Here is a 25,998-nt window from a genome sequence, read left to right on the forward strand (position 1 = left end):
ACACTTGTACAAATATTAAGTAAAAAGCAAAAGAATAAGGAAACCCAATACTGTGATAAATTCTCCAAGATGCGAAATTGGGCTTCTACGTTTTTCTTTTCTTTTCTTTTTTTGTTCGTTCATTCATCGCGCGACTTAAAGAAGACTGAGTCGTAATATATTTTATTGAAACCATGTGCTGTACATGCATGCTTTAACACCTTAAACTCTATTTTGCGCCGCATTACCAGAGAGATGGGCTAACACATAAAAGAGTCTGAGCACATCCCATCACGGAATGGCGTCTTTTCACTCTAATTTTATTAAATCCCACTTTGTTTATCGACAACCAATAATATTGTAGTCCTTTTCACATGCTTTCGTTTGTGCAATGAAGACAAAAGAGGCTAGAAGGCAAAAGGTAAAAAAAAAGTTAGGAGAAGGCTGACAGCATAAACATATCCATCTAAGAGCACTTACGCAACGTGTTACTCGCCATCATTTGATGCCAGAGACTATTCGGGCACAATGGGAATAAGTGATAATAAGGAATGACAAATAACTACACAAGTTTGCTTCACCCTTTCATATTAGGTTGCTTCATCTGTTTAACTTCATATTTACACAATAACAGCGATCAACAAAGTGAACCCTAAATTTACAGTTAAAATGCCTACCACAAGATCGCGTCATTTTCTCCCACAATGTCCACACTGGGACGGGGAAAATAATATGGTGTAGGCGAGGAATCCATATGAAAGGCAGATAGAATTGCCTCTGGCAATGAGGAAGCGGGAACCATATTTAAAGAATACAGACACATATAATCCAACGCCTAGATTCCAAGAATTCTTATCGGGTCCTTGATCTCTTATTCCGCCAAACGGGCAACTCGCGCTCATAAAACCACAAAGAAGTCGCCATATACATAAAATACTTAACCTCTTATTCATCTTATCCTTACCACTATGGATATATAACCTGGTATTCTCTTTTGGCAATAAACCTGTGTGGACTGATCATTTCTTTACAACTTATGAGTGACCCCTGTTCGTCTTCAAGCATATTTACGTTACTCTGTTTTGATCGGGAAGAGAACATGTCTCCATCTCGTAGTGCGTCATGCAATGACTGCTCTATCCATCCTTAAATGTTTTATTCGTGGTGATAAAAACAAAGAGAGAAGCAGATATCAAAATGCTCTGCACATTTCATAAGTTAGCTAGACATTGGCCACATGTAGTTCGTCTCAGATGCTAACGTACATTGCCACAGCAACGGAGGAAAGAAGGAAAGGAGAAGAGTGGTGGGGGCCGATGTAGTTTTCACGTGCCTTTATATCTCGTATCAAGCGTGGCGCACCATGGCAGCGTCAATATCCCATAACGCCTGATGAAGGGGATTAGAGACATTAAAAAAGCAAGTGCTGCTGAAGGTGGGTGGCACCTTTCTCTTTTTAGATCTAGCAAATGTGATCAACGTATGCCCAGCCTAAATTGCTCGCGATCGCTATACTTAGCCTAGACCTAGTAAGTACGAGGACCCAAAGAGGCATCTCAGCGTCGCTTTCCATTAAATTAGTTGCCCGTTTAAAGTTTACCTTACAAGCCAAGGACTATGATTCTCAGCGGTGGTGAGGGCTTCCCTTTGGTCAGATTGTTTTTAGCGCTGATGCAGTGGTTTGAGATACTGGCTCGCGTGGTGCCATGGAGGAAGACACTTTTAACAAAAGAGTATTTGACGGAGTTTGCACTAAAAAGACAGCGGTGACATTATAATAATGCTGGTCAGAGGCACAGGTGATGACGAGCCGCGATGATTGGCATAAGTGTTCCTGTCTTTACATTTACAGGTGGCATTGAAAGGAGAAGGGAAGATGTGATCAATGTGTTATTAGTGACACAGGGTTTGCTTTTTGGTGGCAACAGAGGGAAATAATTGGGCACTCGAGCCTCTTTTTTTTTACTCTTTTTTGCCAGTCATTCATATCCATCTGAATTAAAGTGTAGTTTCTTTTTTTTTATTACTAAATAGTTGCTTGCTACCTGGCTACCTAGCCTACCTTGTTACATTCCGAATTACAAGAGACCAGACTCTTAGCCATCTTGAGAGGTATTTTTTTCTTTATTATCATCCAAAATACTCTCCTAAGATGTTGTCCGGAGCACACCACGTGGAGGTGATCTGGTATATCGTACTCCTTTAGGTCAGGTCCCATGGCCTTGCAAACACCCGCGCACACATAAACCCATTTACTCATCCCCACCCAGCCGAAGGAGCTCCACCATCGCATGGCTCATTCAAGAGCCAGCTCAGACAGATACCCGTTCGGACCTACCTTGCATATGCGTTGTTGCTAAATTAAAGAATGCTTTGTGTTAGTAAGAGTTTTTTTTTAATCAGATTTTTTCTTTTTTTCTTTGGTTTGTTTTTTATCTTCGGTTTTGTTGCATTTTTTTTTTTTAGTTGTTGTTTTTTTTATCATTGGAGGTTATTTTTCATCTTAGTTATTTTTTTTTTTTTTTTTTTTTTCAAATCGTTGATTTTTTCTTTTTTTTTTTTTTAATCATTGGAATTTTTTTAATCGTTGGAGCTTTTTTTTTTTTTTTTTTTTTTTTTTTTTGGAAGCGTTTGTTTTGCCTTGATTGATTGCTCGGCCTTCCTTTGGTTTCGTTCTTTAGCTGGTGGCGTCGAGCTTTCAGTACCAGTGCCCTGGGCCGTTATGATCTGGAGTTGTTCGAGAAGCCTTGAATATCATCCCCAAGGAGGGGTGGGCTGGCTATTTAGCCGTAGAGAAGGTCTGGGCGTTCGACTACGGTAGACTGGCCGCTTGTGCGTGACCGTTTGAGCACGACTGTTTGGATACGGCTGTTCGTTTGAGTGTGGCCATTTGAGTGCGGCTGTTTGAGTGTGGCCATCTGAGTGCAGCTGTTTGAGTACGGCTGTTTGAGTACGGCTGTTCGAGTATGGCTATTTGGGTGTGGTAGCCTGGCTGCGAGCTATGAAGCTCTGGTTGGTTTAGACGGCTTCATGTCGTTTACAGTCTAATCGTGAAATGAAAAGGGAGAGATAGACAGAAAAAGAATAATCAGAACAAGGACAGTGGAGCATAGAGCGATGGTCGAGGAGACCGAGGAGAAAGAGAAGAGGAAAGAAAAAAGAAGAGAGTCAAAAATGGCCATTTTTATATTCGTTATTATTATTATTTTTTATGTTCGCGAAAGAGACGAGTAGTGATTGGATTTCAAAAGCGCGGTGTACTAAGTACCTTGCTTGCTGTACGCTCAAGAGCGACCAATAAAATATAGGCAACAAAATAAAAAAGTAAAAAAATATACGTGTCTTTGATATCATCTGTCATATTTCATATGGTAATGAGGAAATAATACTCTGTCTTCAAGACTAATAATAAAATCTGTCCACAAGCAACTAGAGCATGAGCTGCATTGCTCTCGAGCCTGTTTACTCTTATTGACAAAGGAGATCATCTTTATTTCTTCTTCTATTCTCTTTCTTCGCTCCTAACAAGAGATGAGATAGACTATCGTTGAAACTGTACTTCGGCAGGTTGCCGTTTTTCCAGAGTGCGATAGAAAATAACATATGACAATCGCCAGAATACCTCTGCGCCTTTTTTTTTTTATTTTTTTTTTTATTTTCATGTAATACAATATAAAATATATAAAGATTAGTGAATAGTTTGAAACGTTTATATGTCGACCATTAAAAAGCATACAACCGTATTGAGGGAATGACATGTCGTATTTCTTTAGCGTTCTGAAAAGGAAAATAAGGGGGAAGAAAAGTCTATTCGGACAAAAACTGCCACAGTACAAGTTCCCACGACAATCCATTCTATTCCTTGTTAGGGATGAATAGAGGGAAGAGAAGAAGAGAACCAAGTAATAAGCTTTACTGGCAGTGCCTGATGAACCTCATTACTAAGAAAAAAAAAGGTACTCGGGCTTGATGCTGGCGAAAAACGGGAGTATGCGAGCTCGTGCTCTGAATCTCGTCCATTTACTTTAGCCACATCACACTGCTCATTGTTTTCCTCTCTCTTTGTTGTACACCATACAGGGAGAGCAATGTGGCTCGTGCTCTTGTTTGTGGACAGGCAGGTTGTTGTTTATATGATCTTGCAGATCTTTGAGGATGGAGTGTTAAAAATGCTCTTCCCACCCGTGAGAGTTTTCTCTTTCTCCACCTTGTAAACATATGAAAATTGACGGAGGATATCACGGGTGCGCAGATTATCCATTTTCAATTCCCGCTACGCCGCTTTCTTTCTTTCTTTCTTTTTATTTTTATTTTTTAAATAAACTCTCTAGAAGGCGCGAAAAAGCAAAATGCCGAATATGTATTCGTTATTGACTATATGTTTATATGCTACCACATAATTAACCCACATTCGTTAGCCAGTTAAAGTTTAGCAAGGGTGGTCCCAAAAAGCTCATTTAGTAAAATTTTTTATCAAATGTCATATTGTACATGAATATTTGGAATGGCAGCAAGGGCTAATTAAGCTTGGTAGACTATACATTTTAGTGATTCAAAGATTTACGTCCTTCCTCGGGTATAGCTAATTTAGAATGATAATAACCAGCAGTTCCAATTTTTATTTGAAGAGGACGACTGCACTCACAATAATCAAGGACAAGCATCTATCAATATTTCAGACAAACAGTGTTTATTAGTGATTGTTTACTATGCTACCACTCACACAAATCCCATGCAATTAACGTCGAATATATTATTGCCACTCTACTAGTTTTTTTTTTTTTTTTTTTTTTTTTTACTGGCGGGAAGGGTGATGTAGGTTGAATATTCAACAGCCTGCAATAAGATATTTAGCGGTAGAAGTGGGCTTCTTCATCCAAAGAAGAGCAAACCATTGAAGGCAGAAGTGAAAAGAAGCGAGGCATCTATATGCATGAAAAAAGAGCTTTACAGTCATATTGATCTTAGACCCGCAATAGCATATTCAATATTATTTTACATTGGATTTGTGTGGACCAGTTTTGTGTTAGTGTCAGTATGTGTTTGTTTGCAAATAGCTCTGCTTGATACATATCTTTAAATATGTTTTTTGTCTTTGCTCGTCCACCCCATCTTCCTCATCGTTTTCCTCATCCTCTAGCTGTGTATGCCCGCTCCAGGCTTAGTTTGGGGAGTTCGAGAAGTACTAACGACCGGTAACACTCGACACTCTGAACAACCCATTTGTATAAGATATATAAATATTTATATACATGTATATATTACATACCATGTGCTTTTTCTCGAACGCAATAAAATGTGCAACCACATGATCTGGTTGCGATCGCGTTGCTCCGCAGGGGAACGCAGCAAATTGCGCATGATCATCATATGATCTATGTGGCATGGCTCCGACGGCGCTACATACCCCAGGGCGTTGCCAACTAGTATAAATAGCCAGCGCCATCGTGGCAGTAGCAATTCCAGACTCGCTCAACCTTAGACTCACCCTCGCTTATTTCTCTGCGCGCGAGAGCCGAAATAGAAAACTAGAATCATGTAATCTATGGGATAAACATTGCGGCTTGATAACTAACTTGGAATGTAATGAGACAAAAATAAGGATCTTTATCAACGTAACAGAAAAGAGTATTTATGCTTACATATTAGAGGTTCCTAATTACTGAACTCATCGTTGTGTGCTTAATAGCGTACAGAAATACTAAAGATGGATGCATGGGCTAAATGAAAGAAAGCATCGGGAAACCATCCACAATCTATAACAACACGGCCAACAAAAGTGCAAAGTAGAGCGGCATAGTATATTTCAACTTTAGATAAATCATTGTAGTTCTTTATTTAGTTCCAGAGTCGCATAAAGAATATCAACATCTACTCTGAGCCACGTATAATCATTAAAAGATAAATATTCTGGTCAGTGTTTGATGCTTGGGTATCGGCTCTGGATCTGGGCTTGTGTCGTAGAAGGCTACCTGGTAATGGTATTTAAGACTGAAATTAAGATCTCGTACAAATAAAAAAAAGACCCCCGTGTAAATAAGGTGAGTACGGAATAGTGCAAATTGTTATTTCCACGGAGGCCATACAAATAACTTCATCCTTGAAGTAAAGAGGGCTTGGCAAAAACATTAATTTGATGCAAAATTGATCTACGCAGGGGTCGAACCTGCAATCTCCTGATTCGTAGTCAGACGCCTTTCCATTGGGCCAGTAGACCTTTACGCGATCTTCTTCCCAGTTAGAAATATTTTATATCTATTTTCAAAGCGTAGTGATATTTGGAGCATCACGTGATATAATCGCAAATTTAGGTCGCCAATGTGCGAGACCGAGGCGAAGATGACTTTCGCGCACAACGGGCCAATTAGGGAGCAGGGCTCGTCACGTAGAGCCGTGCCACAGGTCCTCTGGGACCAAGGAAGTCTACTCAATGCTGACGTGGTTTATGAACAGGATGTAGTACTGTGGCAGTATGACGATGCGGCTTCGGTCGATTATTGGATACCGCTTTATTTGCGACCCAGTAATGGGGCAACCCATTTAAAGAGCTAACCTCGTTATCAAAAAACAAATAAATTAAAAAATAAAAAAATCCTTAATACAATCTGGTACGGGTCCCAATCTGCGGCCCCAGTTATGAGGCAACCCATTTATAGAGCTAACATCTTAATAAGCGTTGCTTGGTTTCGTGGATTCCAGTTATCAAAAAAAAAAAAAAAAAAAAAAAGACAGGAAAATAATGACCAGAGAGAGAGAGCAGTTTATGTCATTAAAGATGTTTGAAAAGTTATTATTATTTCTAGATTTCAAATAGCAAGAAGTACACGAAGGCAGCCTCTACGTATTTGTAAAAAATTGACTAACCATATCCTTCACCATGGATACATCATATCGAATATATTTTTGCAGGTTCTTTGTAAACTCCATAGTTGCAGCCCCTCCTCCACCGCCTGAAGACGCATATTTCGTCAGAAACTTGTCATACATTGGAATCAAAACTTGGTGCACGTCTTTAAGGACCATAGCTCTCAGATCTACATCCGGGATCGAGTATTGCTTTTGTGTCTTCCACAACTCATCAAAGTCATGATTAAAGTTTTTGAATTTATCTTTGACCATTTGACGCTGGTTCGAGTTCAGCACTTGTTGAACACCGCCATCCTGGACATATGTCACGTCCATAAGATGCTCCACACACTGCTTCCAATTGTCTTGGTAGAGATCCACGTTCTGTTTCAATGGCCGTTCATAGATAGCTGAAGTCAGGTTATTGGCTGGTGTATTGGCGACCTCGGGTCCTGTACCATTGATAACATCGAGCATTCCAGGCGTCGTACGCACCGATTTGGAAATATAAAAATAATTATTCAGCAAAAACAGCTGAGTCAATGACTGACTCTTCTTGTAAAATTTAGACTTGGCATCAATATTTTGAACTAGTGCTTCCAACACATCCGCTATTTTTTTTTTTTTTTTAAAAAAAAAAAAAAAAAAAAGAAAGTAAGCAAACAACTATCAATTATAGTCCAACAGAGATCAAACAGTGATAAGGATAGAAATAAGGACAGAAATAGGATGAGTCTCACCGAAATAATGTTGCAAAACGGCGCTTCGTCCTGAGCGCCCAGCAGCATGGGGTCGACGATTTTGAGGAGCACCGGCATCAGAATTATTCCAGTTGCCATCTCCGATAAGATTAAGGATTGACTCAACCATGGATTGATAGTTCATCAGACGCTTCATATAGTTAAGGGTCTATTGTCGATATTGCATGGACAGTCCATGTTAAAATATAAAAATAGAATCAATCATCTTGACATGTCTATCATCCTAAAAAGAATTCATAATGATCGCTACATACATCCGAAGTCAATTGATGAACTGTTCCGTCCAGCGGCATGGCTTGATATTTGGAGTTGTTTTGGCTCTTTAGTGTATATGAAAGAGGGGAAAGTAAGGGTTAGAGCCGTTACAGTATAATTCAACCGTTACAGTATAATTCAACCGTTTTTTCAACAACAATACTTACTCGGACATCAGCAAGGAAATCAATAAATGTCCTCATTGCAGCTGCTTTGAATGTCTTAAGGAGCTCTGCAGCGTCGTTTTCCTTTTGCCTTCTCGCCAACTACCCTCAAAGTAGAATGAAGGGTGGGAATATTCATTAGGGCTCAAATCCTTGCTCAAATGGGACAAATGCTAAAAAAAAAAAAAAAACCAAAACTCCTTACCCCAAAGACACTTTCGAATGTATTCATGTTGCCTTCTAGAGACTCAATGATATCAAAGAGAACTCCGACTTCAGATGTATACGTCTTCCTCACTCTGCGTGTGATCGTCCGACCCGCCTCAACCCATTGCTCGATTGGAGGCATAATTGATCCCATGAATGCAAGACTGAGAAGCTTGGGGTCTAGAAGAGTGTCGGCCAAATCGGCTTCATTCTATATTGAAAAAAACATTTGAACGGTAAGAGCTTAGTTTAAAGGAATATGAAAGACATTGACAGCCTAACTTAATTAAAAGACTCAACGAGAAATCCATTTATACCCTGCAAAGTTTGAGTAAGGATGACGTATAGGGGATGAATGGACTTGATCCTTTGTCATAGATGCCCTTCAATTCCACCATGGAAGACTGATACAGGGGCGCCAAAGACTTAATCATGCAATTGGCACGGATTTCACAGTACGACTTCAAATACCCTGTGGGTGTAGCATGCGGATCTAGATCAATATCTGCCAGACTTTTTGCCACGGTGACAAGCGTCTGTATGACTCCTGATGGAAGTGCTGGGATATCTTTGCGATCTGTAGAGGTAACAGTCTTGAGATCCAGTGGTTGACTATTCTGGGTTAAAAGCCTCTTGAATAGGTCGTCCAATTGTCCTGCTGCGAGCTTCAAGCTTCGTTTCTATGTATTTTGTATTGTGTTAGTGTAGAAGCAATAAAATCAAGTTTTTGGACCATTGGACCGAAGATAGGGAGAGAAAAAAGAGAAGGAAGGAGAGGAATCTTTTGTAGAAATGGTTTTTGTATTGCCTACCAGCTGTTGGACAACTCGCTCGCCTGCCTTGAGTTTTATTGAACTCATGGCCCGGAGATACTCGCGTATCCGCGCAATAGACTGCAAGTAGGATTGCAGATCCCGCTCTGCTAATGGTCTTGCAACTATAGCCTCTTCTTGTGCAGCCAGATCAAAGTATGACAAGATAGCCTCCAGAGCTGCAACCGTCTGGTTCATGTCTATTTCCAATGGGTCATAAGTGTATTAGTACTCAGTACTCTTTAATCGTAGCAACACTTTTTTTTTTTTTTTTTTTTTAGCTCATATCCCATCTGGTATCTATATACAATTGCGTACTTCCAGCAAGGCGTGTGAGGGATTGTGTTGACTTATGGATGGGCATCACTGATGTCTCCAAGCTCGCAAGCCGGGTATCAAATGAGTTCAGAATGTCGACCTACATGCAAAAGCCCAAACATGTAAAATGTCAGCCATCAAGTAGGTCCATTGACTGAACTCTCCCATCAAGTGTTTTATATCTCAGAAGAAGCTGCATTACCATCTTAGTTGATACAGTGTTGGTCTTGTCGAGACTGGCGGTGAGGCCACTTAACTCTGCGACTTCCTCATCCAAGAAAGTCTTGTTCTCTCTAATTCTATTTTCTTACAACAAAGTTTGACGATGAGTTGATCCAGGTCGTAGTTGTACTTCATCTTGCACCGTCGTCCATTTAAGCTCAATAAAAATAGCCATGAAACAATACCCTTCGCTAGCGATGGCCATGTCCGATGACGGGTGATGAGCCGCGGCTGAGAATGGAGACGTGAAATGTGGGGATGTTTGTTTGTTTGTTGCTCAGTTTTGTTTGTCCTGTGTGTTGCAAATGTGTCCGTGGTAAACTTTCCTGACTGAGGTTTTCAGACTTGAAATAGGAGGTTTTAGGGCGAGTGAAAGGGATGGAGAGACTGAACGATGAGTTCCAGAAAGAGAAGAAAAAGAAAAAAGTGTTTTTACTAAAAGAAGACTACTAAAGGGAGCCAACCCACAAGTTGCTTTATTGATCTCAGGTAGAATGCTCTTTTGTAAAAAATGGTTACACGGGATTAGCATATAACCATGCACATGCAAAAGAACATCCCTGTCCAGGCCCTTATCATTTACTGGGCTGGCAGATCAACAATAATTTATGCACAATCCATCTTCTCCCCCTTTCTTCTCCCTCATGCTCATGATGATATCTCTTCCTTTCAGTCAGGGGAGCACCTTGCCTTTGATGGGAATGCTGAAGTTTTTTTTTCTAGCGTCCATAGTCAATAAATGTATTTGGTGATCCTCTTTGTGCAGTAGTCTTCTTGGGTGATTACTATTTCTTTTGTTTCATCCTCATTGTCTTTTCTTTTCTTTCCTTGAATGAATGAAATCAGCCTCCCTACCTCATCACCCTTCCTTTGATTTTTACTTTATTCTTTATTTTATTCCTTCTTGTGCCATTCATTTCTGTCCCCATTTCTTTCGTTTGCTCTTCCTGTTGTCTTCACCTTTGCTTTATTCCATTCGACTACGATACAAAAGCACCACACAAAACAAATCGCAAAAACAACGCATGCAATTCTCTTGTTTCCACAAGTTGTCCTTTACACTGAATAATTGTTGTTTCTCGCTCATTGAACCGTATCGAGCCATTTTTACCTTACTTTTCTCTTTTACAGCGATGAATACCTCATACACCCCACAGGCGCAAATCATTCGCGACAACTGCGAGTTCCTCAAACCTAGACCCAGAGTCCACAACCAGCGCTCAACGATCCAGCACTGGCAACTGCGAGATCTGATCACTTGTCCCAAGACCAGCGAAGAGTTCATTTATGTTAATCAAAATGCAGTAAACAGCTATAATACTCGAACAAAGATTACTACGCACCTGATGAAGGATCTTCCATTCCAACCTACGTCTTTGACAGCTGCGTAAGCATCTTTTTCTTTCTTTCTTTCTTTTTTTCTTCTACTTATTATTTTTATCTTTTGAAAAGAGTGAATAGGAGGAGGGGCCAACAAATTTTTTTGAATTTCACAAGGATCCTTTGGACTGCCTTAATAAACCTTACTTTCTTTTCGCCCTCCAAATAGATGCGGATACCTTGCTGCTGGTGGACAGCGCAACCAATTGATGGTCAGACAGATGAACAGCAACTGGTAAAAAACCGCACAGAATAGAATACAGCATAATTTGCAAGGGCTGAACCGGGGATAAATATTTGCTACTTCCTATACAGCGTCTGTAGTATTTATCTAATAGATCCTACTTACAATTGCTACCACCAGGTTTGCGCATACAAATGTCGGCGGGTCGATCAACAATGCGCTTTGTATCTCGGAGCATCTAGGAGGGACACGTCTGCTAATTAGTAACAATGATGAAACCATTAAAGTATATTCCTTGCCAGGACTACAACGTCTGACCAGCATCCAATTGCCAACGGCTGTCAACTATGGTATGTAGCATCTGCTTTATCTTTTTTTTTTTTTTTTTTTTTTTTTAAAAAAAAAAAACACGCGCAAGTTTAGTAGATTAGATTGAGTTGAACTGGAGCAGTGGTATAGCTTTTTTAACGTTTGTTCACTGCGTCATTTTTAGCGTCTGTGAGCCCCGATGGACGTAAGATGGTAGCAGTCGGCGACTCGAATCAAGTTTTTTTATATGACATCTCAGCAGCGGGCTATCAAAAAATTGGCACTTACACAGGTACAACTGGAATTTAATTATGATATCGTGCGTTTCATCCAATTCTATCCAGATACTTATTTATTGAAAAAAAAAAAAAAAAAAAAAAAAAAAAAAAAAAAAATTAATAATAATAATCGAAATAGCAACAACGGAGGCAAGTTTTTCATGTGCCTGGAATCAATCTTCAGAAAAGTTTGCAGTAGCAAATCAAGATGGATATGTCAGTGTCTGGGATATTCGCCATAGCGAGAAGCTTTGTAAACTTGGATCAAAGCAGGTATTACCTTACCCATATTGTTGGTTTTCATTAAGAAGAAATGAGCCGTATTCATGTGGTTTGACTTTTCATTTGTTCCACTTTTTAGCAACCACAATCAAAAGGCGCTACGCGATGTGTCAAGTTCTCGTCATCCGGGTCGATTGATCTGCTTCTATATAGTGAGCATGTATCCTACATCAACTTGGTTGATGCGAGGACCTTTAATGAGAGGCAGATTGTTCGTGTTGCGCCGCCGACTAATGACGAACACATCTCGGGCATTGCATTAAGCCCCGACAGCAAAGTCTGTTTTGTTGGTATGTACTTGTTTCAATCTTACATTCCATTCTGTCAGGCTTGGATGGAATCTGATAGATTTTTATTAACATATCTTCGACTACTCATCACTCATCCTATGCCCTACGTCCTATCTCGGATCTTCATATAGGTTTGGAGAACACAGTTCTTGAATTCGATGTAGATACAGTTACACGAAGGAGCTTTCCTTCTGGAAGCCTTATTTAAATTGCAAAGCTTTCAGGTCCCCTTCTCGATTTTTTTTTTTTTTTTTTTTTTTTTGCTTTTTCGTCATGTAATATGTCTACTTTAATAGCCCTATACCCGCATGATCCGACAACGTTCGCTTCTTTGGTCATTTTTATTAAAATTTGACAATTATCTGGATCTAAGTTTTGATGATTTTTGTATTCAACGTTCTCTATGATGGCTTTGAGCTTGATAAAAGTTTTTTATTTTTTTATTATTTTATTTTATAGATATATTTATTTCTTTATTTTACTTGTTTCATTTTCTCTTTTTACAATGTTGTACTTTATTCGTTTCATCTTGCTAATTATTTTACAGGATAGCAAACTGTTTGTAGAGCAATTCCCGGACTTGATAATAATCTTGACTCATAGGAGAACCCTCCAATAATATCTGACCGGTTGTGTCTGATTTGCGGAGGGCCACGACCCCATTGCAGACCAACACTCCATCACCCATGAACTCTGCTTCGATACCCGCTTGCTTCAGCACTCTGTTCTTGAACTCTGTCAACTTGACATCGCCCACCAAGACTGGTTTATGCTCTCGTGCCAGTAATTCCAAGCGCTGTTGTTGAATCTGAAGTTGAAGCGCATGTTGTTGTTGCAGCTGTTGGTCCGAAATTTCTCCAGTAGTTTCAGCAGTGATAAGTTTCTTGGCCGCTGAGGCCTTATCCATATCTACTATCGTCATAGGCATACCTAGCACTGGAGCGTTTGATCCTGGTGGGATCTGAACTTGGCCCACAAGATAGGCCAGATCATACTCGCCTAGAGTCGAGAATGATAAAGAACTCAAAAGTGCATCTGTCAAGTTGATTTTGTACATGTTGGTCACTTCAGAGACATTGAGGACCTCACCAATCGAAGGTGTATAGATTTCGCGTGTCATATCCGACAGCTCAAGATAGGTTTTACACAAGGATTCTGTCTTTAATTCCGTTCCATGGATTAGGATCTACAGAAAAGCATGAAGGTGTTAGTAGCCTGATGGAGATGAGCTTAATTGCTTACAGATCTCGAGCTTTTTTTTTTTTTTTTTTTTTTTTTTTAAAAAAAAAATATATATCTTACCAGCTTTCTTGGTGCAATGGCTTGCAAGATAGTCTTCATAGCGCTTTCATCTGCACGGCCTTCTATATCTACATACCGCACTTTGCACTTGACAATGATATCTTCCTCTGAGGTTTCGTATTTTGAAGGCACAGTATCTTCTGGATGGACCATGTCAGAGTCGATATATTTGTCCTTTCCATCTGCTCCAATGTTTTCTCCTTCTCTTTCCTCTCCTAACACATTGCCATCTTCATCAACATTAGTCCCGTCATCTGCCCCCATGTGAGTATCACCATTAGCATCCACATCCCCGCGGCCGTCCGATGCCGAAAGTGAGAGAAGTGCACTAGACGAAGCACTTAAAAAATGTTCGGCCACAATGCTTTCTCCATAATCATCAATCTTCTTCCTTCGCTCCACATACGGAAACATACGATAACTCTGAGTTTGCTTGAAGAATCCACCAGACTTGGTTGCATCCTTCATATACACATCATGGCTTCCTGTCTTGGACAACAACGTATCTGTTTCAATCATCATGCTGTTATCTCCATCCATAGACCCTTCATCATCATCGCTATCGTTCTCTTCTTCTAGTAATGTTCGCCGACTCCGTTCTAGCAATGCTGCATCTGCGCGCTCTCGTTCCTGTCGAGCCTCCTGTGCTGCTAAGAAATCTGCCAGCTCCTGGCCTTCCAGCGGTACCTTGCGGTCCACTTGTAATCGGAGAACACTATCCAATTGAACTTCACTTCCAACCTCTTTATTCTCTAGCTCGCCCACACCTTGTTTCCACTCATCGTAAAGGTATCTAGCCAATTCTCCTGGAAGAGCTCTCTCTGTCAGGATCAATGTATTCTTGGGATTCTCTGACCATTTATCCATTTTTAAGAACACCTCCCGAGAAAACCCAGTTTCCATTGACAGATTTGACGCCAAAATGACTTTGGGCCCAGTATATTTATCTAAATCCGAAAGTCGTTGACAGAGTCGCAAGTACTTGAATTGAAAAGGGTTCTCACGTGTATCTGTTAATTGAGAGCGGACTGTATCTCCCATCCATTCCATCATTGAGGTCGCAAAATGAGCAGTTCGATATGAAAAGTTTGTGAGAAGGATTAGAGGGTGTCGGATTCGATTTGCCATCCAGTAAGAATCTAACATGTAGGCCAATTCTAAAACTCGTGTTGAAGAATCGGTCGGAAGCAGGACAGATCCGCCATTGTTGATTGTTGCTACCGTTGACTCTATTATATTATTATTGTCATTGTTAGTATATATAAAAAACCTCTCTTTATAATTAAATAATTAAAAAAAAAAAAAAAAAAAAAAAAAAAATAGAAAAAGAAAGAAGGAAATAATGAGAACACATGTTTACCTAAAAGAGCTCGGTCCCTAGAAGGGCGAGAAGGCTGCAGGAGCTGTTCCGAGTTGTAAGCATCCGTGATCATCAAGGATGGTCTTAAGAATTCCTGAGGAGCATTTCCATCCGGCTGCAACAGAACTGTTGCATCCAAATGTCTTTAAAACAACAACAACAACAACAACGACAAAAAAAATAAAAAAAAAATAAAAAAAAAAATAAAGGAAGAAGTTATTTAATTATGCCCATAACGCATCGTCAGAAGAAAAAAAAAAAAAGAAAAAGAAAGAAAGGATGATTTGAACTTACTTGTCTTTGCGATGGTTATAATCAACAGCATACAGGATTGATTCTGTATCTTTCGAGATCTTCCAGATGGTTCCCCCAACTGTATGTCCTGCAGATGATGCTGTGATCGTGATACCTTTACATTTACCTCCTAGATCGGTTGGTTGCTGGTATCTAAGGCAGGTAATAGCCTCAAAGGCTTGATCAATATCTTCCAGATTAAACGTTCTGAAATCCTCAGTTGCTCGTTTTGATTGCCATATGTCGTAGAGTGACAGGCGACCCATATCCATCACTGGGAAGGTTGCATAAGTCTGCGCCCGTAAGCCCAAATAGGACCTCGCATAGGCCAACGCGCCCAAATGATGAAGTGTTGAATGTGAGAGTAAACAAGCGTCGACATCCTTTGCGATCCTTAGTATTTATTGTTATTATTATAATTTATTATTGGCATCATCGTTGGTTTGTGCCATGTGAGTCCATGATGCATTGAAGAACGTGGAAAAATGAATAGACAAAATGGTATATTCTGTTAGGAGACTTTTCAGCATAGTATTGCAAGCATAATGCTATTTTTTTTTTTTTTTTTTATCAATTCATTTGTTTTCTGCTTGTACCTCCTAAGTTGCCTGAGATCCTCCACGTTGAATGCATCGTTCCATCCACAATCAAGCAAGATCTTTGCTTCATCAATCTCGAGCAAATAGCAGAGAGCTGATTCTGACTTTGCGCCTGACAAGGCAGTGAATCGGATGTAATTCGATTCCATGCTTTTTCTTTATACTGCTTTTGTCAGTCAAAAGTACCTTCCTGTTGGAGCACTCTTGCGCCTCCGATGCTCCTCGTGTACGTTCCTTTTTCTTTTCGTTTCTTTTCTTTCTTTTTTTTTTTTTATACTGTGCTTTTAATATCTTCTGGAGGTAGCAGTTAATTCTGAGAAACTAGTTGCTTGGGTTATCTGAATCCTTCTTCCTGTGACAATATGACAATATAATAGTAATTATAATAAATTATAATAGTTATAATGAAAGTTGTGAAAGTCATATTGGATTATCCAAATAATAAAATGTAGAGTGGCTGAGCAGAAAGATTCACTAACGATTTATGAGACGCGTTTTTTACACTTATTCCGAGACCATTGTCTATGTCTGTAGTTGCACGACAGCGTGATAAGAGAATGCTCTGTTTGGGCCTACAATAGGTTATACTCCAGCTTAAAGTCAACTCCAACGACAGGTCCCAAGCTGAAAAATTCCAAAATAGCCCATGAAAAACCCTGATCGCTTCGCCTTGCATGTCCTGAGCCGTGAGGGAATAGTCACCATCGGCTCTTTTGATTGGTCAATGGCGCCACCAAAGTTAAAAAGCGATCAAATACGCCCCTTTTAGAGGATTCGTCTCTACTGTTGAAGGTAACATCGAGCCGAACACTCAGTGGTGAGCTAGCTTCTAGGACAGCATAAAGGCTGAAAAAACTCGTTTTTCTGGCACTAACGCGCCGAGACTGCCGCAGTACTTGGAGCGACGTAAGTAAATGGGCAAGGAGGGACATTTAAAACAATTTGCTAACTTCAACCTTAGATAGCTTTGGAATAAGTATAAGCAGCTTATACCTAAAGTACCTAAAGTATAGAGACTCTCGTATAGGATGAATCGCTTAATGCATGTCGAAGGCATGGGCTTCTTTATTCCTTTGAGGCAACAAACAACCCTTGTTGCCCTGCCATTTGGTGAAAAACAATGATGGAGAAATATCAATAACTATACGCGTAAACAAATCAAGGAGATCTAATGTGGGACAAACTGTATCAGATCAAAGTGCCCTTTGGGAGCAAGCCTTACTAAGACTTTTATTACCAAAGATCCTTAATAATGGTAATTTTGATCGAGAAAGCAACTTGCTGAGCTCAAGTATCTGGAAGGATACGAAAAGTTGATACAGAATATTGGTAAGAGCTTTCTTCTCTGATTGTACTGTCACGATGTGATGTGCGGGGTACCTGGGTTGGGAGATCTGAAGTAACTGAGCCATCATAATCGTCAATTTTCGAGAGAGGATGTATTAAGATCAATGCGATTGATTCGCATAACCTAGCTGCAATACTGTCCATTACCGTCGTCGTCTTAATCTCGAGCGGATGTGCTGTAATCACAACTACTATCGCGGCTGTTTTCTAATTAGACAAAGCTAAAAAAAAAATAAAAAAATAAAAAAATAAAAAAAAAAAGATGAAGAATGTAAGGCTCTGTCTGGCTCTTAAGAAACACCGCAGTATATGTCTTCAGCGTGTTTTGTCCTTTGTGCCAGTTTTGAGATATCAGATGGCAGATACAACTTTATTATATTTTGGAGCAAAAACCAAATCTTGTAAATTATATATTCAAACAGCCATCATGTATAAAAATTTAGATACATCTTTTTTTTTTTTTTTTTTTTTTTGCTGTGATGAAGTTCATCATCAGCAAGAAAGAAGAGAGGATCGTCTTTTCGTTTTATTTTAATCAAAATACGAATTCATTGACAGGAGCAAGAAACGAAATAGTATGAATATGTAAAGGAGTAATACGTGTTGGTATATGTAGTGCGAAGAGTGGACAAGGAGAATAATAATAACACTAATAATAATAGTCGTAACAATGAAAAAAAAAAAAAAAAAAAAAAAAAAAAAATAGAGCTTGTAAATGAAAAAGAGCATAACGAACAAGAAAAAATTATAATAATAGCAGAGAAAAAAAAAAAAAAAAAAAAAAAAAAAAAAGATGCAACTGTTTACAAAAAATAAAGTAAAATAAAATAAAAAAGAGCGGTTCTATCAGTGCATATCTGCTCTCATAGAGGCACGCGAGTCAGCACGGTTATCCGAGAATGGATCCACATCTGGTAGAACCTCATTTGAATCAAAAGTTTTGAATGGATCGTTACTGGATGTCAACGACGGAATAGAGTTGGAGCGGCTGATTGTCATTCGTGAAGAGTATCGACCGGAATACTCTTGATGATAGTGATGGTCATAATATCCTTGCTCTTGCATCTGCATTTGCATTTGATGCAAGTGCAATCGCTCTAGGAATTCCTCCTCGGTGATCATAAGACTATCTGGGATGCTAGAAAGTGTTGTAGCTGGACTGCTCTGTTGCCAGAACGACGATGCTGCCCCCAAAGAATGAAGTGTATTCCTTCGATTCCTGTATCGATATCGTGACGAAGTTGCTGTGCCTGTCGTCTCTGCGAAACTGCCGCTTCCACTTCCTACTGATCTCAACGTCAAAATATCCGCCATTCTAGATTCGGAATCTTGACCGCTGCTGTTGATACTGTTGCCATCACCGAATATTGATCCTTCATCATAGTTCCCTTCTACAGCTTCCCGTGATCGTGAGGAAGTATTGTGGTGAACCGAATGAGCTGTATGCTCTGCACGTGCAGCTATGGACGCCTCCCAATACTTCCGGATCGTGGATGAATTTTCAACACTTGAATAGCTTGAAGACACAGAATATGTCCGCGAGGAAGATTCTCCAAAGGACGATGGTGTAGCCTCTCGCATAAAGAGAGGTGTGATTGAGTTGACAATGGCATGAGGCGGTAAGGCAAGGGTTGGCTGAGAGCTGTCCAGTTGAGTCATGCTTTGGCGAGCTCTATCTTTAGTCAATACTGACACTGCTGCCGCTGTTGCGCCTGCGCTATTTAAAGCAGCAGCCGTGCCATTTGGCCTCTCCATGTAAGAATGCACATCGCTATCATTGTCATCCTGGTCCTCCATCTTATAAAAATAACCGTCTTTAGGACGCGGCGTAAATCTAAACTTCTTCCGCTGTTTGGTTTCGATCATAGCCCCGCCAGCCCCGCCCGCATTTATGGCACCACCAGAGCCCGACTCCATCCACTGCTCCATAGATTTTCGGCCTGCCGCTGATCTCTTTCTTCGGCGAATGATCACCAAAGAGGCCACTACAATAGCAATACAAGCGATTGCACCAACGCCTCCTAGCGCAGCCCCAATTATTGCCATGTTTGATCTATCTCTTCCAGAGTCGCTATTGGGTCTTTCTGGCATATTCGATGTACCTGTGCCAGCTTCGCCTCCATTTCCTCCTCCAACACTCCCTTTTCCTCCTTCCCCTCCTTCCATGACGTCTCCACCATTATTTTCATCACCTGCTCCGGGATCAGGAGTCAGTTTTGGAGTTGAAGTGTCGCTTGTGACTGTTGGATCACCAGTAGCACTGGTGATGGGATTTCGGGTTTGAGTGTCAATAGTTCTATAACCTTGTTCTGATGTAGTCGTTGGCTGGACGGTGATAGGATTAAATGGCGAGGGTTTAAAGATTGTTGATGGAGTTGTGGGAAAGATAATGAAGGGATCGAGGCTTATGCTATCTGGTGTCGTGGTGGTTGCTGGCTTGCCAATGCCTATGAGTGGAGCAGGGCTGAAGCCTTGAGTAGAAGAAGGGCTGGGAGCTGGTTGAGTCTGAGTCTGGGTCTGGGACGGCGGCATCCTGGGGGCACGGATAGGATATGGGACGGATGAACTTGAGGGGGAAGAAGGAAGGGGGGTCTCTGTTTCAGTAGACAAAGTTGGGGTAGATGTGGTGGTTGTGGGTTCTGCATCGGGAGGCGATTTGGGTAGAGGTGCAGCGTATGGCAATAGGGCAGACTGGATCTCAAAATTGCACGAATCCTCCTGTATGACCTGTAGGCCTGCCTTAGACATGTGGCCTATAAATTGGATTGATCCCACGGTCGCATATGGTCCACAGTCAGGGAACCGGAAACTGAACTGGTCTGCGGGAGGATTGAGACCACGGCCAGTGAATAAGGTAGCGATAGATCGCCATTTACCCCCATTGGGTCCAATGTAATCCCTGCAGAGTAACTCTGCAGAAAGTGTGTCATACAGCTGGACATCGTCGGCAGAGACCTGCCATGCAATCGGGACTGTTGTGCCAGGCTGCACAGTGGTACTGTCGTTGGGATATAAACATGACACTGCGTCTATAGGATGCACAATAGTGGGAGACAAGAAGAATAAAAGTGATAGTGATAAAGTTGATAGAGTTGAAAAAAAATGACGATGTGAACGATGGGGTGATCGCTGCAGCTGCAGCCGCCTCCTCCGCCGCAGAGGAAGCGTTGAAGGCTGTGAAAAGAGCAATGATGAAGATGGAAGAATATAAGAGGGGTGAAAGGAGGTAAGAAGAGTAGAGGAGCGAGAGCAAGAGCGAGAATGTAAATGTGAGTGAGAGGAGAGCGGTGTGCTATCCGGAGGCATCAGTAAAGAGACGTTATATACGGATGTGAGAGACAAGGAAGAAAGAGATATTTGAATATGGAGATATGGATACAGAGTTGGATATGGATATGGTACCAATGAGAGAGAGGAGAGAGAAAGAGAGGAACGAGTGTCGACAAAAGTGAAAAAGGGAAAGTTGATGACTAAAGAGAATGTGAAATGAGATTAAAAAAGAAGAAGCGATGAGCGAAAGAAATGAATGAGAATAAGAATGAAGAGTGAAGGAATGATCTAAGATTGAATCAAACTCAAAAAAAAAAGAAAGAAAGAAAGAGTGAGAGAAGAGTAAGAAAAGAAGAACACAGAAGCAGAAGACATGACATCAGGACATCAGGACCCAACTGAGATTCAACTGAGGAGACTGATTTATTTATTTTGAAAATGAAATCTGGTGCCAAACAATCTGTTTTTTTACATTCATCACCTTAATAATTACTATCCACTCACTCTTCACCTCTCCCATCATTTGCAATAACAGCACAAACAGATTGTATCGGGCTTCACAACTGCAACAACTTTTTTCTTTTCTTTTTTTCTTTCTTTTGGACAGAGAGAAGATGTTTGTTTTATTGATTGTACCCAATGTGGGACAAAGTGAAAGGAGTAACAACGTGCAACGGAGGCACAAAGACTCCTCCATTCTCTAAAATCTCAATTGAATGTTTATTTCACACTAATCAAGTATTACACCGTGCACAACACAAGCGCGCGTAAAAAAAAAAAACTCATGATGCGTATCTTTGCTACTCCATACTTGCAGGCAGCAACGAAGGGCATGTTGTGATGCAGTAACTAAATATTGACAACAACAACAAAAAAAGGGCCAAAAGGATGCATCATCTCATTTCCATTATCCATCATCCTTATAATCCACAGCTATCCATCGGTTTCTTTTTTCCCCACAAATAAAAACGACAATAAGAGACGCGTGTCCTTTTTTTTATTTATTTATTTATTTATTTTTCTTTCACTTTCTGTTATCAATCCATTGCATGAATCTAGTTGAAAAGTTATCTTGACACTTTTTGTGTTCAGTGGGATGATCTTATTGGTAGGGGACAAAGTTTGATTGAATTTCTAATTTAAAGAATAGGATCGCGTTGCACCTTCGATTATTATGGCCAAATGCCCTTTAAACGCAATGGTTATTTCTTTTCCTTCTGTAAGTGCAATGTGGTCTTTTCCTCCTTTGGTATTGTTTTTAAAAGGAACGACAGGCAATTCAATATAATATATATATGCATCGTGAGCGATATAGTGTATATATTATACGTAATGAATACACACGCACATTTATACACTTTCCTAACGCTGTTTTTCCTCTGTGCTGTTGGAGATGTGGATTGTAAGTAGCTCATAAACCAGTTAATTGTGGGAGAGATGAAATTGAATCGTTGGGTTTGCGGATTGGCCATTGTGAGCCTTTTTTCTTTATTTTTTTCTTTTTTTACGCTTGAGCTTTGCCAAATTATATTCATACAAAGCATTATAAAACAAACAAATGGTAAGACGTCTTTATAGTATAAATATAAAAAAATAAAGTAAACATGTCTGTCTGTCTGTAGCGTGAGAGTACTGGGCTCTCTCTTTTTTTGTCCACTTTCATGTACAAAGGACATGAGACGACACTCGCATGTTCCAGAGCAACATTGCTTATTTGATTAATGATGCACTCCTCATAGAAAGCGCAGTTGATGGGTATTTTTCATCAATTTGCATTGACAACCGCAGTCTTCGCATGATCATGGCCGTGACCATGGGATATGCTTTAAAAAAAAAACGGTCTGTTCGAGGAAAACCTTTGTTGTTAAAGATTGTATCCTCTGAAAAATTATCGATGTATAAAATAAAATAAAAAATAAAAAAAAAAAAAAGTGTCTGCACCTGTCGCTATAATTATGATAATGAATAATTGTTGTTGTCTTTCTTTTCCTTAGAAAGGATAAACTCTCTAGACAGAGAATGAACACAAGTCTATCTGCCTTGGTTTACATGTGTCTGCATTTTCGTACACTTTGAACCATTGGATCAAGGAATCTTGGAACACGCCCAAGCCTGTGAAAGTAGTACCATGCGGCTGATTGACAAAGCGAGGAAAACAAAACCATAACAATAATGTGTAATAACCAGCTTGGACATGTGTTTACGAACAATTTGCTCTTCAGTCAGATGTGGTGTGTGCATGCTCTTAAAACGAGCCAAAGGCACAAAAAAAAAAAAAATTGGATACAAAACACGCCTCGGTTCGCTGGGGCACTCTCGCTTTTTTTTTTTTTTTTTTTTTTTTTTTTTTCTCCATCTGCTCTTTCTGGAAGTAAACCATGCATGCCATTGTGCCATGGGCCTCTGGACAAACATCATGCGTTTTTTATCCTTCTCTTGAGTTTTGGGGCGAAGGACCGGATGGGAAAGGCGCTAGCCTAGGAAATTTAATTGGAACCAATAAATGAAATAATAATTAAAGGTTACAAGATCTTCCTTTAACGACGCCGCATCATTGCTTTAAAAGGCACTGCTGTGTCTCAGTTGGCAGTTCAGCATGCATGAAATAAAAAAGATGAACTAGGTCTCACCTACGGTACGGGAATCACGGTGGGATGCTACTAAATGCTAAAGCATTCCTTTCTTCACTTGAATATAGACGTGATCAGGCCTTAGGAGATTCTCTAGAGCCACAGAGTGTGACCAAATTGTCTTTTACCTTTTTCTCAGTAACTACAATCACTACAATCCAATGATGACAACTCCAAGAGTGGCTAAATATACATATATATATATGAACGAATACATTGAAGAGCAGTGTGTGAATAGAAGAGGAGAGTTGTACAGAAAAAAAGGTTTACTTTGAGTTAAGACTAGTTCTTCGAGAAAGGTCCAAGTAAATCAAAACAAACCAAAAAGTAGAAAACATTCCTATCTCTTAATGCACATAAACATAAATTTGTGAAGATTGGTTTCCCACAAAGACGAGAGAGAAATGACGCGTTTTCCCAATGATGGGAGCCTTATAGTTTCAGAGACACTTCAGTTTGTGGTATCAACAGAGCGTCAGTTTATAAATTATAGACCACGGACAGGATTTGAATGTTCTCCTTTGTGTAGGACCTGTTTTTTTTTTTTTTTTTTTTTTTTTTAATAAACTTCAGCTTTCATCTACTTCATACCTGCAACTTCCTTTCAACTTTCTATTCTGCCCGCACCGCTTTCTTGCGAGCTGTGTCCAGGTTTGGATCTGCGGAGACCGTGTTTACCTGTATCTTAGGTAGTGTCCAGCAAAACAATAACAATAAACGAGGGCACACTTATGAATACCAGTGTTAATGTAGAGTTTTATTTCATGGATAGTGCTTTTTACCCACGATGCATGATGAAAGCCAATTGATATATGGATTGACATATCTATGTTGTACCTCATGCTCGCGTTGAAGGCATTTACCCAAAGTTCATTAGTCAACTCTGTATGTATCCGTGGAACTATTGTCAGAGTAGCCAAAGAAACCCTTGGCCCGTGCTGCTCATTTTTTTAAACCCTTGTTTTTTAAATTAAACCGGGGTTGCGGTTGAGTGAAGATGGATGATATTTCGATCTCCACAGAAAAAAAAGACGATATATATATATATACAAATGGCTTTCCATGGCTGCCCTGTGAAATAATAGCAGTATTCATTCAAATCCTATTGGGCATAAAATAAAGGTAAGGAGTAAGTTCATGCTTCTCCACAATACTTTCGGTACATATACTTCATATACATTTATATACATACATACATGCTATTCTCTAAACCCCTTTAGCACGATCTGTCGCGTCGAAATCAGAGCCCAATGGATTAAAAGTAGAGGCAACATGTGGAGTATGCCCTAAAAATGAGTTTTTTTTTTTTTTTTTTTTTTTGCCGCGGCCGCATCCTGAAGGACAAAGTAGAGTAACGGAAATGCTTCCTAATAGGCTCAATGAGATCACTGCGCACGTTAGTTCGTTTAGAAGAGTGGATAGTATGAGAGAGATTAATAACTCTTTAAAGTTCTTAACTAAGGCAGCCTTTTGGACTGGCAGCATTACGTAGGCTCTAAGGATTTGTGGCCACTGATGGCTGTGGATAGGGAGATGGGTGCCCGTCCAATCTTTGGGACAAACTTCTCATCAACTTGCCCCTTCTCTCCCCCTTTTCCACTCTTGATGAATGTCTTCGGAAGATGATCCGAAGAGAGATCAGCAGACACATGCTTGTCCAACTTTGTTTTGTGATAGAAACACGATGACAAGAGGGCTGCAGAAATCCAAGGGAAAAATGAAAGCAAAGTACAAATTGAGTAAGGGCTCGATGGAGAAATTTCTTTTCGAGTTGGAGTAATTGAAAAAAAACAGGTTGACAAACGCGTCTTACTTCTCTGTTATGTCAAACTGCTTTTTCTAGGCTGCAGACAACCTCTTTTTCATTTTTGTCTTAGTCGCTATGCTACAAATCCCAAAACGCCGAGTTTATCATAATAAAATAGGCGCCTCTCTTTTTTAGTCATTCTTGAAGCAGTGATGCACGAAACAATGTTCAATGTTGTTTTGTCTTCAAAAAAAAAAAAAAAAAGAGCGGACTAAGCGCAAAGATGATGCACAGGCAGGTAGGACTTGTAAGTACAAAACTTTAAGTCATTTGTGGAAAGATATGATGTTATCGGTGAGACGATAATGATCAATATCACTACAGCCCAAGATTAAAAAAAAAAAAAAGCAAGCATAAATGCATACATGTCTGTGTGGGGAAGAGTCGAAGACAGTCTTTCGATTTTATTCAAAAGTTCATCGAGCGTCGTCCAAAGCCGAATCGAGAGTTGCGCAGAGAGAATTTATTGGACAAGAGGCACAGGACCGCAAAAAGTGAACAGCCATCATCATCACCACCAACTCTTTAACCAAAAAAAAAAAAAAAAGAAAAAAAAAAAAAAAAAGAAAGATGAACGTAAGAATACAAAGCATTCTTGTGTCTGTGGGATCCATGTATCAAGTAAGCGCTCAGTGCTCTTGGGTCGACTTTTTCATGTAGAAATCTATCCATCCCTGTCATGTTTTTGATGACTTTGCACAACGCTGTGTACCCGTGTGACAGATGTGGGAAGTATTGCATTGATGATGACGACGATCATTAATCACAAACCGTGGGAGTTCACTTCACAGCAGAACAAAAATAAAAAAAAAGATCGGTTGACTTTCCTCGTTATTCCTTTCTCCCGGGCAGTTGTATGCTTGATTAGAGAGGAAATTGTGCATGTGCACATGCATGCGTAGACTCTTCCTCGGTAAAAATGGATGTAATTGTATAAATATAATTAAGTATAATGTGCATGTTCTTTGTAAATGTTTTAGCTTATGATCCTTTGCATCTTCCGCAATCAGAACAAAAAGGAAGGAATAGCGAGACACCCTTTGTTTCTTTCCCTCCATTTGCATTTGTGTATTTATTTGTCCTTCCTTTGCTCTTCTCTTCT

At 40.0% G+C, this 25,998-nt stretch overlaps 4 protein-coding genes and 1 non-coding gene across 5 annotated transcripts; 1 reads left to right on the forward strand and 4 right to left on the reverse strand.

Annotated features, from left to right (window-relative positions):
* Nucleotides 1-6,124: 6,124 nt before the first annotated feature.
* On the reverse strand, nucleotides 6,125-6,196 carry BCR41DRAFT_t47. The gene has a single exon. It is a non-coding gene; the product is annotated as a tRNA-Arg (tRNA).
* A 574-nt stretch (nucleotides 6,197-6,770) lies between these two features.
* Nucleotides 6,771-10,021, reverse strand: BCR41DRAFT_349584 (Cullin repeat-like-containing domain protein). The gene is made up of 10 exons (XM_022023492.1): nucleotides 9,750-10,021; nucleotides 9,545-9,641; nucleotides 9,343-9,442; nucleotides 9,025-9,224; nucleotides 8,530-8,892; nucleotides 8,211-8,423; nucleotides 8,009-8,107; nucleotides 7,841-7,906; nucleotides 7,566-7,734; nucleotides 6,771-7,436 (listed from the first exon to the last, which is right to left on the reverse strand). Exons 1-10 carry the CDS (start codon nucleotides 9,767-9,769, stop codon nucleotides 6,817-6,819), a joined length of 1,947 nt encoding a protein of 648 aa, XP_021883291.1. The 5' UTR covers nucleotides 9,770-10,021; the 3' UTR covers nucleotides 6,771-6,816.
* A 676-nt stretch (nucleotides 10,022-10,697) lies between these two features.
* BCR41DRAFT_377170 (WD40-repeat-containing domain protein) lies at nucleotides 10,698-12,495 on the forward strand (the record flags this gene model as incomplete). Its single annotated transcript, XM_022027089.1, has 7 exons — nucleotides 10,698-10,951; nucleotides 11,114-11,179; nucleotides 11,309-11,478; nucleotides 11,622-11,729; nucleotides 11,855-11,988; nucleotides 12,077-12,287; nucleotides 12,419-12,495. The coding sequence occupies 7 exons, from the start codon at nucleotides 10,698-10,700 to the stop codon at nucleotides 12,493-12,495; spliced, it is 1,020 nt and encodes a 339-aa protein (XP_021883292.1).
* A 333-nt stretch (nucleotides 12,496-12,828) lies between these two features.
* Nucleotides 12,829-16,115, reverse strand: BCR41DRAFT_334039 (beta-lactamase-like protein; the record flags this gene model as incomplete). The annotated part of the gene is made up of 6 exons (XM_022021915.1): nucleotides 15,840-16,115; nucleotides 15,244-15,636; nucleotides 14,950-15,092; nucleotides 13,590-14,818; nucleotides 13,225-13,473; nucleotides 12,829-13,170 (listed from the first exon to the last, which is right to left on the reverse strand). Exons 1-6 carry the CDS (start codon nucleotides 15,989-15,991, stop codon nucleotides 12,829-12,831), a joined length of 2,508 nt encoding a protein of 835 aa, XP_021883293.1. The 5' UTR covers nucleotides 15,992-16,115.
* Nucleotides 16,116-17,984: 1,869 nt separating this feature from the next.
* Nucleotides 17,985-20,759, reverse strand: BCR41DRAFT_349590 (hypothetical protein). Its single transcript, XM_022023493.1, has one exon. The coding sequence runs from the start codon at nucleotides 20,493-20,495 to the stop codon at nucleotides 18,036-18,038; it is 2,460 nt and encodes an 819-aa protein (XP_021883294.1). The 5' UTR covers nucleotides 20,496-20,759; the 3' UTR covers nucleotides 17,985-18,035.
* Between the last annotated feature and the right edge of the window lie 5,239 nt (nucleotides 20,760-25,998).

Source organism: Lobosporangium transversale, assembly GCF_002105155.1.
Source record: "Lobosporangium transversale strain NRRL 3116 chromosome Unknown BCR41scaffold_10, whole genome shotgun sequence".
NCBI lineage: Eukaryota > Fungi > Mortierellomycota > Mortierellomycetes > Mortierellales > Mortierellaceae > Lobosporangium > Lobosporangium transversale.